At 38.1% G+C, this 18978-nt stretch overlaps 2 protein-coding genes across 4 annotated transcripts; one reads left to right on the forward strand and one right to left on the reverse strand.

Annotated features, from left to right (window-relative positions):
• Positions 1-8038: 8038 nt before the first annotated feature.
• rfesd (Rieske (Fe-S) domain containing) lies at positions 8039-14492 on the reverse strand. The gene is given in 6 exon segments (XM_036589090.1): positions 8039-8682; positions 8684-8773; positions 8775-8798; positions 9463-9497; positions 10069-10235; positions 14174-14492. Coding segments are annotated over 5 exon segments (492 nt in total). The 5' UTR covers positions 10229-10235; positions 14174-14492; the 3' UTR covers positions 8039-8499.
• Positions 14493-14592: 100 nt separating this feature from the next.
• nudt2 (nudix (nucleoside diphosphate linked moiety X)-type motif 2) lies at positions 14593-18692 on the forward strand. Of its 3 annotated transcripts, none has more exons than XM_036587592.1 (3): positions 14593-14621; positions 17089-17215; positions 17317-18692. In XM_036587592.1, the coding sequence occupies exons 2-3, from the start codon at positions 17092-17094 to the stop codon at positions 17637-17639; spliced, it is 447 nt and encodes a 148-aa protein (XP_036443485.1). In that variant the 5' UTR covers positions 14593-14621; positions 17089-17091; the 3' UTR covers positions 17640-18692. The 3 variants fall into 3 exon arrangements, with proteins under 3 accessions (XP_036443485.1, XP_036443484.1, XP_036443487.1); XM_036587591.1 differs by having other exon boundaries at positions 14602-14706; XM_036587594.1 differs by lacking the exon at positions 14593-14621 and adding an exon at positions 15608-15642.
• Positions 18693-18978: the final 286 nt, after the last annotated feature.

The following is an 18978-nucleotide window of genomic DNA, read 5'->3' on the forward strand; positions in this document are numbered from 1 at the left end:
CAGTGAATTCTCACCAACAACGGGTCTAGCCAGCCCAAGAGCGGGAGGGGGGGCGCTGCTGGCCAATCCCAGCGCAGACTACCGGAAAGAGGGCGGGGCTTGTCTGAATGCGGGTAGTTAAAAAAAACAACGCTGTGACTTGGCGCTCCTGACTCAGCAGGACGGGCTGCTGTTACTGTTTCTGCATGAATTCCAGTGAGTTCCGCAGATTTCAGTCTATTGTTGCCTTTGGATTCATCACGCGCTCATCAGTAGCTGCTAAATCGTAAAGAAGAGAGAAGTGAGACGGTGATGATGGTGACGTGGAAAAGACGCGCTGACGCTGTGAGACGCGTGAGACGCAACAGCAAAGCTGTTAGACATATGCTGCATCCACAAGAGAGACCACGCAAGAGAGCAAGGTCACCCAAGTAAACAGGACAATGCGAGCAAGACCATGTCTGTAAACATGGATACAAGCCAGCAGGGACCATGAGGGCAGCTCTTAGGCCCCAAAGTAAAGCACTGACACAGACAAAGACATGCTATGGCAGCAAGAAAGGACACGCGAGCGTGCGTGATCATGCAGTAACACAGCACCCCAGTAATTATATACACACCTAAAGGTAACCTGCTGCACTGGGTTATCCACTGTTTGGAGACTAACAAACTTTTAAAGCTGGTTACGCTGCGAACAGTTTTACCATTCTCCTCTTTCTCCCTCACACAACCCATTTGTGGGCCAGGAAACGTGGTTGTAGTGAGATATTTAATGTTGTCACACCATTAAACCTTTTGACAAACAAAAGTAGTTGATAAAGCCTATTTCCAGCAGATAGAGGACATTTTTTGTCAACATTTTGACTTAGTATCTTAAAATAAAGACTTATTTCCTCAAAATAATGACTTATCTAAATATTGACAGTGTGCCAAAATAATATTTTTTATTGTAACATAAACAATAAATTAATTGTTGAAGCAATGAAACAATGCACTTCAAAGCCATCACTACCCTGAACTCTGCAGTCAAACACACCTCATGGACACAACTGTGCAATACCTTATTAATCATTACTCATTTATTATTTGAACCTGTGAAGTACACACTTTTTAAAGAATGCATATGGTTGCTAAGGGTGTATGTGTGAGCTGTATGTGTGTGAATCTTGGTGGTTTTAAAATGTGTATTAATATGTATGTCATTTTTTGACATGACTTGAAAATGCCTGTTGCCCTTTACATTGTGTATAAATTTAATGATTAATGAGACCAAAAGAAATGGACCAAAATTACATGAGAAAAGTCTGATTCCATTGACTTCCATTGAAAGTAATACACACACACACACACACACACACACACATAATATATGTATATATATATGTATATATATATATATATATATATATATATATATATATTACTTTCAATGGAAGTCAATGGAATCAGACTTTTCTCAAGTATATATATATATATACACACACACACATTATGTGTGTATGTGTGTGTGTATATATATATGTGTGTATATATGTATTTTGAGCATCGTTTCAGGTGGTGCACATTTTCATGAAATGTAGATTTATTATATCAAAATAATAACTGACTCTCAAAAATCTGATTCAGTTTCATAAGATTGTGAGTTATTAAGACAAAATCTTGACAAACTATTACATTTCTGAAAAGTCAGTAATTATATGGAGTCATTATATGGAGATACAAGGTACAAAATATCAAGAAAATAATGCATTACTTGTATGTGGCAAAATAAAACTTGTGACACATTACTGCCAGAAACAGAGAAAGAACAAAAACTTAAGGGTGATATTTTATCCTCTTCTGAGCAGGACTGGGCTTCCATGGTACTGGCTTTTCTTTTCTCTTGGAATATGACATATTTTATCTGATCTTTATGTGAAAATGTTTTTTGCTTGTGTTACTGTTGAACACTGTCAGCTGCTTTTACTATGGTTTATGTCACAGTTTAACAAGCCTGGTTATGACTGGGTATAACTAAGCTTCGTCTGTTTGCCTATTGGTGGGCTGCGCCAACAAAGACTTGGATTAAATGAAGGCATATCTATTAATCTAGATTCACTGTCTTAGTTTAACAATAACCAGGGCTATATTTAAACATCATTTCAATTATGGTTTTGATTTTATGGTAAATGTAGGTTCTTGTTGCTCCATTATTCAGTTTTAAGATCTCTTTCTCTCTCTCTCTCTCTATATCTCTCTCTCTCTCTCTCTCTCTCTCGCTACATATATATATATATATATATATATATATATATATATATATATATATATATATATATATATATCTTAACTAAAAATAAAGGTTATAGGTTATTTTATTATGTATTCTTCCTGTTAATATCACCATGTCTTTGTATTATCCACACTGAACTAAGAGCACTCATATACTGAGCATTCAGCATAAGTATTTTTAAAGAAGTTTCATGAGATGTTCTTGTCTGTGGTAAAATAATTGCAGTAAATCTGAGAGCCCTCTGTCAGAGCCCTCCAGTTCGCTTTCTTTTGATCAGCCTTTCAATGATTTCCTGAAATAGCATCATTTCATCTGAACAACCTTTTTATCGCTTCATCTGCGCAGTGATAAGTCTGAACCACTGGTCATTCCTATTAGTCACGCAGCTTAGAATTGTAATAATAACACCAATGTAGCTTATATTCTCCTCAGTGTTAAGTAGACGCAATAAATTCTAACAGAAGGAGGACACTTCTTTCGTGTTTTCTGCGGAAATCTCTACATTTTTAGCCTACGATTGATGCAAAAGTGGCTGATGTGTCGTGCATTGCAGGCCTGACATCATTTTCCTTTTCACTGCTGCTTCATTTGGAGTTAATTCAGATAAGGAAAAGTACTGGCATGCAGCAGGTCAAGGTTGCTTCTTAAAATACAAATGTAACCGGATGTAAGACTCAAATAAATGAAAGACGCTGCTGTGTTCAGCGCCTCTGCTGATGAGGAGTCATTCTTATCAAGAGTTCTGGTCGCATTCTGGTGTTTATTGGTCTATTTTTAGGTAGCTTCATCTTTTCTGTTTGACATGAGCTGCTAACAGACAACATCTATTGAAGAGTGGAGAGACACAAACAATAGTGTTATTTTTAACATACTTGATAAATCAGCTTCATTGTAAAATGAGTCTCTGTGATTTGCTTCTAGTAGTGGCGCATTTAGGCATGACCCACTCTCTGCATGGTGAGTGCACACACGTCTGTGTGCCTCTTTGAGGTCAGTTTTAGTAAGCTTGTTCCAAAGAGCAGTTGTTCCATTAGGGCATGGTGGGTTACTGTAGAGAGCGGACTTATTTCTGCATGAGAGCACATTCATATGCCCCCCACAGAAATTCTCGGCCCACTACACTCTGCTGCTCCGCAGGCGGAAGAAAAAGGGCATTATCATACACAAACTGTGCATATAATTATTCACCACCGGACTGGAGAATAAGTGGCACGTTCTGAGACATAAACATTTACAACAGGTCTCCACACGAAACATGATATTAACTTTTGTGGAGTGTAAAGTCTCATCACCTCTGTTCAGTCACGGGGTCTTTACCGTCATTCCTCAATATGACTGGTATACATTGGAATGAATTGTTCTTTAGTGAGGACAAAAAGAGCGCATTAGTACTTTTATGGTCATTTTAATATTATTAACATTTAACATTTTAATATAATAAATACTGTTAAAAAAAACTTGTTTCTCTGAAATGGTAGTTTAAGTAGAAGTTAAATGTTCTTTAAAGGGAAACTCTGGCCAAACTGAAAAATGTAATCCTCATAACATTTGTTGTAAACATGCCTACATGCATCCTACAGTGGTGATGCAGTAGTCTCTTGTATGAGATTGTCTGGTTTGAAGGCTAGGAAAACCCCTTTGATGACATATCTTGAAGGTGGAAGGAATTCTTGAAAAACTACAACTTCTTTGGAGCAGATTTTTGGGGGTAGGCTGTTTAAAATGTTTTGTTGTTTTTGCTGGCTATAGGTTGTAAAAGGCAGGGAGATAAAGTTGAAAGCAAAAGTTTGCTCAAATTACACGGTGTGTTAAGAAGTTGCCCCATCCACAACAGGGAACAAACTTAAGTATGGCATTTTCCTGCAAATTTTCATGCAGAGTTTGTATTTATTTGCATTTATATACATTTTTCATAACATTATATACACTGTTTAATACATAATTGTATAATATTAACTCATATCATGTTTTGAAAAATGAAAACATATATAAATGCAAATCCAAAATTATATATATATATATACATATATATATATATATATATATATATATATATATATATATATATATATACCAAAATTATAAATAAAATTATATGAATGGTTCAAACGAAAGAAACAACTTGTCAGATGAGGAGGACAACAAGCTAGAAGCTAAAGTTTGCAAGGTAGTTACTTGACTATCTCAATATCTTACCTCAGTTTGGCTTCTTTTCTCTGGCTAGAAGGTGAAAAGGTAAGAGTTACACTATTGCTAGTTTGGTAGCAATCAGAATTGGTTGACACCATCGGGATTCCCAGTGGTTACAAACTGGGTACTGTAGTGTGGGAACACCAATGAACGAAAACATGAAAACAATATAAAAGTGTGAATTCTGTTAAACTGACGAGGCTGAGGGATGCAGTGCTGAGCTACAGAATACTGCAATAACATGACATTTAGCATACTGAATGCTAGTTTTGATCTGGAATGAGGGCATTTCTATTGGTCCAATTATCATGAAATGTTCACACAATGAAAAGGAAAGCTATAGATAGATAGATAGATAGATAGATAGATAGATAGATGAGAAACTATATAAGAAATTGTGAGAACTGGATACAAGGTTTTGTTATGACAGCAACAACATTTAAGTTTTTGTGTGTGTAAGAGAGAAATGATGTAGTGGTATAATATGTAGGTATGTCCACATTGTGCTTTATGAGCTGTGACTCTGTGCTCCCTTAACTAGATTCATAAATTCATAATCAATGAAGTTGCACTATGGCCCAAGTCATTTCATGAGCTTTCTACTCGGTCAGTAAAGTGCTGCATAGACAGATTTGTTAAAGCGCTGAATGTTGTGATGTATAGAAATGGACACACATTATTGATCACGTGGCTGAGCATTATGAATTATAAGTTAATAGTGGACAATATTGAAACATGAATCGTTACATTGCTGTTAAATTCCTGAACAAGAGGTCATTTTTGGTATTTGCAGACCATCAAAATGTTCATTGACAGGGGTGAGTAAACATAACATCATCATATATCAGATGATTCTACTGACTCATACTACCACCAAGAGTCATCTCTCATGCTTCCTTCATAGCTCAGCTCTTAGAGTGCCCAGTCTTGGACATGCATGATGAGATCAAGTAAGACTGGCCCAGTTTTACTGGTGACAATTTCTCTGGTCCCCTTGCAGGTGCGTCCCAGATATGGCAACATGCGTTAAGACTGGCTATGATCTAACTGTCACTGTGTACAATATATCAGTGCACTGTACACTGTCAAGTAAATCCATAGATGCAGTTTATTAGTCTCACCTCCAACGTAAACGGAGCCAGGAGTAACGCAGTGGCAGGTGAGAGTCAGAGATTTTGCATTCAAATGAAATATTTCAATGCTGTTTGACACTCATCACCTCAGTCATCACTGCCCTATTTCTAGTATAAATACACTTCTAGAGTCAGACTTTTTCCATTAGTTTTCCACTGAGTATTAAGTTTGCTCTCTGTGGCAGGTGTGTGTGCTGGGGTGTGCTGGGGTGGGCTTTTCCCACCCAGACAGAAGCCTTGCCCACCCAGAAGGCTGCATGCTTATCAAGTGAGAACTGTTATAGCTAGTTTTTTGGGTCTTTATAGTTTTTGTCATAGTCAATTTTGTCAATGCTCATCAAAACATGCACTGCCTTTCTATTGGTCATTTTGGGTGTGCTTAAACAGTCCTCCTCCCTTACATTATCACTAAACAACACTTTTTCACACATACGGTACAGACATGGTTAAGTGAACTGCTAGACCTGCTCTCAGCAATCCAAGTAAAACTGTTCATACTTTTCTGTGGTTTTATGAGTTATATTAGTAGTCATGTATAGTGTACCAGTTGAGTTTTCACATTTTGAAAGCTCACTTGTTGACCACTGGTTTAGTCATTAGCCAGCTAAGTAGTCACTGTAGTTGGCTTGTTGGGCAGGTATTAAATAATTTTACAGAAGGCTAACACAATTAGCTTAATTTAGTTAGCTGGGTAATTCTTCCAGTACGGATAGGTGGCTCATTCAAAACAGGCCCCAGACCCCTTACAAAAATCGGATGCAGTAACTGTAAAGTAGTTGTTATACTGAAGTTTGGGGGAGGAACCTGCCTCCTTCTTCCAATCTAACGCCCTATAAATTCACATCCTCACCTTCCATTCCCGTGACGAAGGGTTCGCAATGCCCACCGCCACCCCATCTCCTCCCTGTTCCTCAGCGCTGCATCAGTCCTACTACAGCTATGAGGGGGGTCTGGCCTTCTAGCTACAGGCAGAAGCTGCCCAGAACTCCAGCCCACGTTCTCAGAGTTCTCCCCCCTCCCTCAATCAGTCTTCCCTCATACTACCACCACCATGTTAAAGGCATAGTCTGAACTCACAAATTCCTTTTGCGCTCTTAATAATTAGCAGGAGCAGGTGTTGCAGACTGCAGTTGGAACTACACTTTGCAAGAAGGATCTCCGGGGCCAGGGTCGATTACCTCTGTTTTATGACACTGCTCCAAAGAACGCTTTTTGGCACCTTTAATAGTCTAGACTCGGACAAAATTAAATGCCAGTGTCTGGCAAAAATACTTCCTTTGTTCCTCAACAGCAGCATCTCTTCATCTAACACAGGGCAAATTCATAATTACTTTATTAAATATTTTCAGCTTGAATAGTTTTGTTGTTGAAACTTACACAGTTATATTAAGACTCTGCTACTAGAAAAGTGACCGTGATAGTACAACGTAAGAAGAACAGATGAGAAAACACAGTCAGTTGATTTATGTACCAAGAAGGCAACAGTGTTCTCTAGAAAGGCGATGATGAATGGGGCTGCTGGATCGGGTTATCAGAGTAGATCCAGCCTGTCGACTACTGTAGAATAAAATCCTGGAAGTCTCTTATTGCTGTAGACAGTTAGCACCTAAAAAAAGAAACTCCTCAACATGGCACATGATCACTATCAACTGCACTACAAACCGCCTCATGGCTATTTCTCTTATTCCTGCTGTTCACCGCAGATTATTAAGCATATTGTGTAGTTGAGTCTACAGATTTCTGTTTTTTGTGGTTCTTCCTTGTTGCAGTAGGTAAGAAATGGTACAGAATATTGACAAAAATGATGCAATACATGTCCAAAAGTATCCAAACACCTTTCTAATTAGTGAACTCGGCTGCATCCATTGCTGATATAGGTGTTTAACTGTGTGCACACAGCTTGTATAATCTCCATTGAAAAGCACTGCCAACTGAATGAATTCTAAAGCAGCAACTCACAAGACATCATGTGTAATGCCAAGTGTCAGTTAGAGGGGTATAAGCCCCCAGCACTGGGCTGGGAAGCAGTGGAACTGCGTTTTCTGGAGTGATGGAGCTCCATCCAGTACCTATAGGTTGAGTTGGAGGGATCCAGAACTGATCATCCAACATCAGCACCTGACCTCTCTAATGCTTTTGTGGCTGAATACAAGCAAATCCTCACAGCAATGTTCCAACACCTTTTGTGAGGCCTTCCCAAAACAGTAGAGCAGTAAAGGGGGATAAACTTCCTGTTAAAGGGCCCACATCATGAAAAACAGACTTTTCCTTGCTTTTTTAAAATAAGACTTTGATGTAGTAATGTAAACACTGATAAAGTATCAAAACATACCATTCATTTCTTAGTCCATATATATACGAATACTAAGCGGCAAAAATGGCCTGTTTTGAATTCATTGTTTTTGTGATGGCACAAAAATGAACACATTTACATACTTCCGCCTTTTTGGACTACAGCAGTTTAGCTCCACCCATTCATGCAGAAGTTACAACAAATGTTTCAGCTCAGACTGCTTTTTTTAAGAGGCACAATACAGGGCAGCCAATCAGAACAGAGCCCATTTACATACATGAGCCTTAAAAGCTCAATAACAAAAAAAAAGTCTGTTTAATTTTAACAGAGAGGCTGGAAAATAATGTAAAAATGAATTCTGACTGAACACAAACTTATATAAGTGGACTTCAGAGGAAAATGTAAAAACCAGATATGGGCCCTTTAATACTCTTGATTTCACCATAACTTTAGATGAGTAGGTGTCTACAAACTTTTGGACATATACTGTACACAGAATGTGCAAAAGGCAACAGCTGTTGAAAACGAATTGCCTTCTTTTGTTTTCTTTTTTTAAATCACGCTCAGCATTAATACTTAAATATTCAGTTTCCCAGTGCATTCTGTGGCTCGCCTCAGGTTCTGCCAGGTATTTAGCATTTTGATCCATCAGCCTTGTCTGAATCCTTCGCTTTCTTCAGCTCTTCTCTGCCCTTTTCAGTCTGGTAATAGTCTGACTCAATCCACCCGGGAACTTCAGACAGCGTCACAAAGATGTTCCCATCCACCTCAGTCACCTTGTGCACTCGCTGCTTTATGCCTTTGGAAAACCAGCGAGGCTGCTGGTTTTTTTTCTTTAGGATTACAGGCCTTGTACAGCCCCTCCCCCTCCTCCAGACTGATCTTGTACTTGTGCTTTGGACACACAGATACACAGCTTGCTGTTAAATTCCTGCAAAAAATAAAAATCAAAGAAAAGGGTGTAAACAAAGATATTTTGTAAGTGCTCAGTTCAGCTGTGGTATTATGCATCAATCAATATCACTGCTTTTTGCAAAGTGCCTTCTTGGGTTATTAGAACCCAGGATGGTTTTAAGGCTCAGCTAGAATGATTCATCTTTATATTCCATTTGGCTGACTGATGCTAAACATCATACTTGGAAAGTCACAAAATGAAATCATGTTGTTCTTGTGTTAAAGGGGTGGGCAATAAGACGATATGCTATTGTTACTGTGATCTTTTCAGAATATATTATCGGTATCATCAGTAGTTCTAGATCACCTTAAAGTGCTCATATCTTATCACTCTGAATTTTCCCCACATTTTTAAAACTAAAGATGTAGCACACAGCATGTAAACAATATTAAAGTTTCAGAATGTTGCATCCATTCAGCAGCCCATACAGCCCATTTATGGAAACTAAGCTAAAAAAAAAATGTCACAAAAACCAGCACAGTTATCCACCTATACCAGTTCAGTCTCAGCTGCTCAGGCTGAAGTTATAAGGAGTGTTTCAGTCTGGGACACTTTTTGAATAAAAAGTAATACAGGTCAGCCAATCAGACTATTCTCACTCCATTCGTTTTGGCATTTAAAGGCAATAAATGGTGCTCACCTCAATATCGCCATTTAACAATGATCCACCTGCATCTGTTGAAAATAGACTTGTATTAGTACATGAGTGCCATTTTTGTTCTTCAGGCTCATTTTTGATTGCTGACATGCCTGATGCACTAGTCTCACACAGCAAGACACTCTGCATCTCCTCCAGAGCCTCCCAGCATCTGACATTCTTTACCTAAAAGCTGCACATCTTGCACAGAGTCACACAGCTTTACTCAAATATGCAAATCCAGGGGCTTTGGATGAATCCTGTTTCCCACCTAGTTCTGAGACCTGAGCCTCACAGTGTGATCCACAAGTTCAACCATTAGTCAGTATAATGAAAAAATGACACACTGGCCATCTGAATAGCTGGACTTATCATTTATTTAGATTCCTGAGCTTGATGGGCTTTCACTGAAAGAGAGTCCTTGAGAGGGACGCTGCTGATACACCAGCTTACAAACATCTCAGCTCAAGCAAAATCATATGGAAGACTAGAGCTTTGTCTCCATCTGTTGGTGAAACTGAATTACAGGATAAAAGTAGAGAAAATGAGAGCAATCCAATTCATCACTTAATCCAAAATATAAACCCCAAAACTTCACAGGTTACTCACGATAGCAGTGCTGGTCCATTGCGTAAAAGGTCCCCTGGTGATGAATGACGATAAGGTCCCTATCCCCCGCAGTGATGTTGGTACGTTTGGCCTCAATGAGGTCCGTCTTCTTCCCCACAAGGAAAGACCTGTCGGATACTCCGTTTTCTTCTGTGGCCATGGTGAGTCTGTCACAGCACATGTTAGGAACATTTAGCTCAGTTTATCATGAAATGACATGCTAAGGTACATTTGGCTTAATTAATAAATGCAGTTGGCCACTGCTCTCACTGAATCATCCTCAGAAATGCAATTCATTCTTTTTTTTGGCTCCTTTCTGGATTCCATTTCATTTTTTTCATTTGCATTAACGGTTGTCAGGTTATACTTACCTATATATATATATATATATATATATATATATATATATACAGTGGGGTGCGAAAGTTTGGGCAGCCTTGTTAATTTTCCTGATTTACCTTTATAAATCATTGATTGTTTGGATAAAAAAATTCTGTGAAATATATCATATAGGGGACAAACACAGTGATATTTGAGAAGTGAAATGAAGTTTATATGATTTACAGAAAGTGTGCAATAATTGGTCAAACAAAAGTAGGCAGGTGCATAAATTTGGGCACTGTTGTCATTTTATTGATTTCAAAACCTTTAGAACTAATTATTGGAACTCAAATTTGGTTTGGTAAGTTCAGTGACCCTTGACCTCCATACACAGGTGACTCCAATTATGAGAAAGGGTATTTAAGGGGGGCAATTGTAAGTTTTTCTCCTCTTTGCATCTTCTCTGAAGAGTCGCAGCATGGGAGTCTCAAAACAACTTTCAAATGACCTGAAAACAAAGATTGTTCACCGTCATAGTTTAGGGGAAGGATACAGAAAGCTATCTCAGAGATTTCAGCTTTCAGTCTGCACTGTGAGAAACATTGTGAGAAAATGGAAGACCACAGGCACAGTTCAAGTCAAGGCTCGAAGTGGCAGACCAAGAAAAATCTCGAATAAACAGAAGCGAAGGATGTTGAGAACAGTCAGAGTCAACCCACAGACCAGCACCAAAGACCTACAACATGATCTTGCTGCTGATGGAGTCACTGTGCATCGTTCAACTATTCGGCGCACTTTACACAAGGAGATGCTGTATGGAAGAGTGATGCAGAGGCCTTTTCTCCGCCCACATCACAAACAGAGCCGCTTGAGGTATGCTAAAGCACATTTGGACAAGCCAGCTTCATTTTGGAATAAGGTGCTGTGGACTGATGAAACTAAAATAGAGTTATTTGGGCATAATAAGGGTCGTTATGCATGGAGGAAAAAGAACACAGCACTCCAAGAAAAACACCTGCTACCTACAGTAAAATTTGGTGGTGGTTCCATCATGCTGTGGGGCTGTGTGGCCAGTACAGGGACTGGGAATCTTGTTAAAGTTAAGGGGGGGAAGGATTCCAATCAATATCAGCAGATTCTGGAGATCAATGTCCAGGAATCAGTGACAAAGCTGAAGCTGCGCCGGGGCTGGATCTTCCAACAAGACAACGACCCTAAACACTGCTCAAAATCTACTAAGGTATTCATGCAGAGGAACAAGTACAACGTTCTGGAATGGCCATCTCAGTCCCCAGACCTGAATATTATTGAAAATCTGTGGTGTCACTTAAAGAGAGCTGTCCATGCTCGGAAACCATCAAACCTGAATGAACTAGAGATGTTTTGTGAAGAAGAATGGTCTAAAATACCTTCAGCCACAATCCAGACTCTCATTAGAAGCTATAGGAAGCGTTTAGAGGCTGTTATTTCTGCGAAAGGAGGATCTACTAAATATTGAGTTAAGGTTTTTTTTTGGTGCCCAAATTTATGCACCTGCCTAATTTTGTTTAGACAATTATTGCACACTTTCTGTAATTCATATAAACTTCATTTCACTTCTCAAGTATCACTGTGTTTGTCCCCTATATGATATATTTAACGGAATTTTTTTATCCAAACAATCAATGATTTATAAAGGTAAATCAGGAAAATTAACAAGGCTGCCCAAACTTTCGCACCCCACTGTATATATATATATATATATATATATATATATATATATATATATATATATATATATATATATATATATATATATGTATAAGCCTTACAGTGAACGGGTTCAAAGTGTGATTTAACAGAGAAATAGCAGAGCGTAATTGTACTTAATTTTAAATTTAAATGAAACACCAATTAAAAGCTCAAGAAAGTTGAAGCTCATTACAAGTTGAAAGCAGTTACTTATTTATCAGAATATTTTACAGGTAATTAGGGGTTATAAATGGATAATGACATCAGTGAGTCAGTATTAGGTGATGACATCAGTGATGACATCACGATGACATCAGTGAGTTATCATAATGACATCAGTATTAGGCTGCACGTCAGTTATTAAAAATCAGAAGGTACTACTGTAACTGTTCATTACTGCATACAGTATCCAAATAGTGGACATTTTACACAATAAAATTCATCCACTGTAGCATTTGAAAAAAAGAACGTTTAAGATTAGCCACACTTCTTCCCAGTATTAATCTTACCAGAGTAGTTTTAGGTCTTAGGCTTTTATTTGAGAACAAAGCATGGAGAAATAGACTATTTATTCTTTCAAAAATCCATTTTAACCCATTCACGACCTGAAGGTAAATTTAGTATGATGATGAAGAAAATGCTACAGAACTTATTCTGGTTGATCTAAAGGGTCAATATTTGGATGGAAATCTAACATTAGCCATTTGAATTTGAATTTACAGTCAAAATTTGATTTTCTATTGTTTTGTTAAAACATCAGTAGTCCCATGTGATCAAAAGACTAAACTTCTTATGATAAATTAAGCAATCAAAACTTTGATTGAAAAAATTTTTAGCCATATAATTTGACATTTTTCTTCAGATATATGAGCCAAGAGAAATTATACACTTCATAAATGGACACTGATGGGTTAATTAGACAAAAGTAATACAGTTTCTTGTTATCTTTGAATAGGCAGCAGTCTGTCCTCAGCTTGTTACCAGAGCCTGATCAGTTTAAGTGGATCCTCTGTGAGTGGCCTTTTATGTGAGTCTACTATAACAGAGGTGCATTAAATATATTTAAAAACAAATCATCTTAACATTCCTGTCCAACAAATTACGTTTAATATGACCAGAAAAAATGCTACAGAACTTGTTCAGATCAATCAAAAGTGACACATTTGGTTTATCTAATAAAATAATTGGATTATCTAATCTCCTATCTAATGATACGGTATGTAAATTTGAATTTGAATTCACAATCAGAGTTGGATTTTCTATAGTTTAGTCAGTAGCCCTACGTGACCAAAAGACTAAACTTAAAGGGGAATTCCACCACTTTGTCAAAATTTCAGAGTATGTCAGTCCTTGAGATGTAAACAGAATCATTAAGAGCGGTTTGATGTAAAGTGGCGCACTGTAGATAAACTTACAAACTCAGATTTCGTTATACTGCTGGTGATAGGAACCAAGGGTCATGATGTCTACAACACAAATATAGCCATTTATTTACTATTCAAAACCACCAGGGAACCTACACTTCTTGTGTAGGTTTTCTGAGTTTTCTTCTGAGTTTATATACGTAATATTGATCATGGTAAATAGTCATAAATCTTAAAAAAATAAGTTTTCGTTGGCTTACCACATCCTGCATGTACCCCTCCACCATTAGTAGATTAAAATAAATGGATTAAAATACATTTTAGGCCAAAGAGTCATCGTAAAACAATGTGTTAGACATCAGGCAGCATATATCTAACCATTTTATGTGAAAGCTTTCTGTGAGGGAGCTTCTAGAGCTGTTCAACTCTTCAGACGTCTGGTTCCCATCACCACCACTGTGAACAGTTCTGACTGTAATTTTCCCTAGAATGGAGCATTTCACACCAAACCACTCTGAATGACTGTCAACCATTTAATCATTTAGACTTGTGGAAAACTTGGTGGAGATCCCCTTTATGTCATCGGTTATGCGATAAAGACAACATATGACTCCAATAAAAAAAAAAACGTAGCATTTCAGATATGGGCATCAAAGTATTAACTAGACGAGGTTAACATAGGTTTTTACCTCTGAATAGGCAGCAGTCCGTCCTCAGCCTGTTGCTCTAGGGCCTGGTGAGTGAAAGTGGGCCCTCAGGAGGTTCAGTGGTCTTTTATCTGCGCTGCAGGCTGCAGAGCGGTTGCTCCTATCAGCCCTGCGGATCGGGCTCTGACGTTATCTCACCTCAACACTCAGAAACAACTAATTCAGCAACTTCAGACAACCTAACCGCCGCTTCCCCATCTCTCCACGTACTTATCGCACATCAGTAAACCCAGTTTCCTCCTAGTTTTTCTATTTCTCTTCTGCCGCTGAATTTAATTTCATTCAATTCACCGATTTGTTAAAAAAAATGCATTTCAATGCAGCGGCGCTGACGTCACGACCCCCGTCAACCAACCGGAACGCGGCTCTCCAGGCGCTCTCGCTGCGGCTGCGCAGTGCGCGTTTCAGAAGCCGGAACTCTTGGGCGGAGGTAAACGTGCAAAATCTAGCCGAGATATTTTTCATCTTTTCCAAAAACAAATACATTAGTCGGCAGTTACTTGTTCAATTTTGACGTAAGTAGATCATTTTCTTTGCAAACCAGCCGGGAAACTGCATGATAAAAAGGATTAAACTCGTTTTGCTACCAAAATAGTAACTGATAGACCCTGCGATGCGTCCCGAATAGGAGTCGTGCAGAAATATCGGCGCTGATTTTCCCAGCAGACATTTTAAGGATATTTGCGGATAATCGATGAGAAGCGCCCTTTAAAACAGCGCCTCTGTGCGCTGTACTGAAAGTTGCCAGGTGTTTATGAGGGGCCAGATCACTCAGCCCGCAGCCAGCCTGTCAGTAGGGCTTGACTTTCGAGTGGTTCGTTAGGATTTAAAGGGGAACTCCATCGATTTTTCAAAAGTTCCACATAATTAAATGGTTGAGATGTAAACAGAGTCATGCAGAGTGGTTTGGTGTGAAATGCTCCGCCCTAGAGAAACTTGCAGAGTCAGAATTGTTCACAGTGGTGGTGATAGGAACCAGACGTCTTAAGAGTTTAATGACTCTGAAAGCTCCCTTACAGAAAACTATTAGATGAATTGGTTAGAAATATGCAGCCTGATGTCTGACACATAGTTTTATGATGACGTTTTGGCTTAAAATGTCTTTTAGTCCTTTTAACCCATTCATGCCGGAGGGGCACATGCAGGGCGTTGTAAGGCAAAATAGTCCCGAAGGAAAACTTTTCAGATTTTAAGACTATTTTACCATCATCAACATTGAATATAAAACTCAGAAGGCATGTGTAGGTTTACTGGTGGCTTTGGATATTGAGTAAAATTGCTATGTTTGTGTTGTAAACATTGGACCTCATTCACCAACCGTTCTTAAAAAGAAATTTCTTCTTAAAACCCACTGACACAGTTTTCATGAAGATTCTGACATTCACCAATGTTTTCTTATTTGGGATTTGTTCTTAGGGAAGAACAGAATCTACACACACTCAAGAGCACAGGTACAGGAAATTCTGCTGTTTAAGAACACGTCATGAAATCTGACGTGGACTTTTTCGTAGGACCTTCCTCAAGAACAAATTTAAGAAAAAACTTAGGAAGATACTGGTGAATGAGGCCCAATGTGACCCCTCGTTCCTATCGCCACCACTGTAAAAAATCTCTAGTCTAGTCTCTATGATGAACCATTTCACATGAAATCACTCAATGTTTACATCCCAAGGCCTGAATAGACATTTTAAAAAATTGGTGGAATTCCCCTTTAACCCTTTAAAATGTTTATTAAAATGTATTAGTATACCTTTGTAAAATGTATTAGTAGATGTCAAATGTAGATCCCCAGTGACTGTACCGATATAAATATGTGCACTTTGTTTGCCCAAACCAGACTGCACTATAAAATGGAGACACAGTCATACTTTGCCATATTTGTTTATATGGCTTAAGAAGGACAGATGTGCTGATATCCCACCCAAATATATGTAAACATATTGTTCTTATGTTTTTAGTGATGTATCTCATAAGAGAATGAATTATTAATCTCAGGTTTGTGCTCAGGCAGGTGGACTTAAAAGGGGACCCTTTAAGCCTAATCCAGACTTTATCTTTCCTGTCCTTTAGTTTTACTTATTAAATAAATCACATGATAAAAATAAATTAAGCACAGAAACCATTAAGTCTGGACTAAGCTTAAAAGAGCCAGTGTAAGCCCAGCAGCCTGTGTTCCTAATAAGACCAGCTGCTGTTTTATTTCAGAGAAATGGTTATTTTTAAGAACTTACAACAGAACATGTCTGTAAAGTTTTGCCACTTTGTAGGTTTAGTACTTTTTAAGCCTACTATCTAAATAATTTCTAATATAAACACAGAAAGAATAGTTTATATGATGTTTAAATAAACATAGAACTATAATGCTTTTTAATGCTGTTTTATGACGAGTATTTCAGTGTTTCTTTTTATTTATTGCCCAAAATATCCAGTCTGCTTTTGGCTGTGTGACCTCTAACTTTAGCCACTAGCTCAGAAAACATACCTTTTCAAATGGGAAGTAAGATCTAAGTCTTAAGCAACATTTAAGTAACAAATTTACTGATTACTTAATTACTTTATAGGATCTCAAAGTAAATACATGATTGTTTTGGCTCAAAAATCACAGTATCAGACGCAAGTGTGTTTATTGGATGAGGCCTGTGGTATTTTTTGAGGACTCCATATTTTAAAAATATTCCACAATAAAAGTGCAAATAGGCCTATAGTGTATGTAGGCTTATTAGTGTTATGATTTGTTCTCAAGTTGAAAGATTTTGTGTTGTAAAACATGCAGTTTTCATACTCAAAAGAACTTATATATTATATATTACACCTGTATTAACAGGGACTGACAGTACAGTGATGATAAATAAATGTATGACAATGTGATGAGTGTAATGCTGCATTGTTTTCTCCAGATAATGGCATTGCGAGCATGTGGATTTATAATATTCCGGCGTCTGGCACAGCGTTCTCTTCCTGGCGGCATTGAATATCTTCTCTTGCAAACCTCCTATGGAGAACATCATTGGACTCCTCCCAAAGGTGCAGCTCAACCCCTGCTCTCTGTTGTCTGTGTCATGTTAACTAGTCTTTGTGCCAAGCCAACTGCATGGCTGTCTTACTGTTCTCTGTCTGCCCTTTAGGTCATGTTGACCCTGGTGAGGATGACCTGACCACAGCATGGAGGGAGACGCAGGAGGAGGCTGGTTTGGGTAAAGAGCACCTGCGTTTAGTTGATGGGTTTCTGCAGAGACTGCATTATGAAGTGCGGGGTAGGGAGAAGGAGGTCCTCTACTGGCTGGCTGAGCTGCGTGATCCCAGTACAAACGTCACCCTGTCAGATGAGCATCAAGACTACCGCTGGGCCAAACTTGAGGAAGCATGCAGGCTTGCAAAGTACAAAGATCTACAGGACACTCTTAAAGGTGTACAGCACTTTCTGGAGAAAGGAGAAGGGAAACAGTGAAGCTGGGTCCACATTTTACTGTATTAAAATATGATATATAATGATAGGCAATCTAGCTGTGGGAAATTTTACACACTGGACTGTCTTTGCCCTCCATTAGGGTAATGGGGAAAAGAAGAAACTCCCATACCACATGAATTTTGTCACTATTTTATTGTTATGAGCCATCATGACGATTTTAGAGTAGTTTGGGAAAATGGCCAACTGTCATTTGGGACATTCTCAATCTGTCATTTGCATGTTGATATAGAAGTGTGGAACTAAACAGGTGGTGTAATGTGGTCATATGGTGTAATGTTAACGGGACCTTAATGGGAATTCCACTGATTTTTCAATATTTCAGCATAATTAAATCATTCAGATGTAAACAACATAATTTAGAGAGGTTTAATCTGTAATGTTACATGGTAGAGATGCACACTGACCAATTTTTTACAGTGGTAGCTAAAGGAACTCAAGAGCCACAGTTCTACAGCACAAATGTAGGCGTTTTATTTACTATCCAAAACGACCAATGAGCTACACCATTTGGAACGTTAATAAGAGTTTTCTTTGGGGACTAATTTGCCTTGTAATAGTATTATAGTACAACAGTCCCCCATGAATAGTCAGTCATGAATGTATTTTAAAAATACATTTTAGACCAAAAGCTTATCTCAGAAGTATTGTCGAACAATTGCTTCCTTGAGGTAGCCTATCATCACCACTTTAAACAAATTTCGGTTTCTCTGTTTATATTTTAACAACTTAATTCTGCAGAAATGTTGGCAGAATTCCCTTTTAAGACCATACGGGTGATTCTTCTATGGGCACAACACTACTATATATATATATATATATATATACACTGTATTTTTTGGATTATGTTGGTGGTATTGTGGCAGAAAGAGTGTATATATCAAAGGGCATGTAACAGTCATTAACATCTCACTTTCATCTACTTAGCACCGACAAATCAAAGTGGAGGCAGCCAGTAATAATCTCTCCTAAAGTGGTTTCCTGGAGCTTTCCTGTACTGAATAATATACTGTTAATAAACGCAACGCATATCTATTCATGACTTACACACTGAACTGTGAAATTCACACAGGGTCTCAAATTTACAAATTTAGAAAAACACAATGCACAAAACTGTATAAATTGAGCTGTTAGCTTATGGTGTTCTAAAGGCATCGCAGCAGTTTGTAATGTTAAGTGTTTTTCGTGGATTCTCAGCCTAATTTTTTGCTAGTCTCAACTGAGATAGTTGTTGACAGATTTAAAAGAAGAAAAAAGCAAAGTTACCACTTTACAATAAGATTATCCTTATAAAGCATTTATGAATAGTTTAAATTGAGTT

Source organism: Colossoma macropomum, unplaced genomic scaffold (genome assembly GCF_904425465.1).
Source record: "Colossoma macropomum unplaced genomic scaffold, Colossoma_macropomum, whole genome shotgun sequence".
Lineage (NCBI taxonomy): Eukaryota > Metazoa > Chordata > Actinopteri > Characiformes > Serrasalmidae > Colossoma > Colossoma macropomum.

Excerpts from the sequence above, each read along its gene's own strand:
- nudt2 (XM_036587592.1), top strand. The coding sequence starts at position 17,092 with ATGGCATTGCGAGCATGTGGATTTATAATATTCCGGCGTCTGGCACAG. Across the intron at positions 17,216-17,316 it reads TCATTGGACTCCTCCCAAAG|GTCATGTTGACCCTGGTGAG; the intron begins GTGCAGCTCAAC and ends TCTGCCCTTTAG.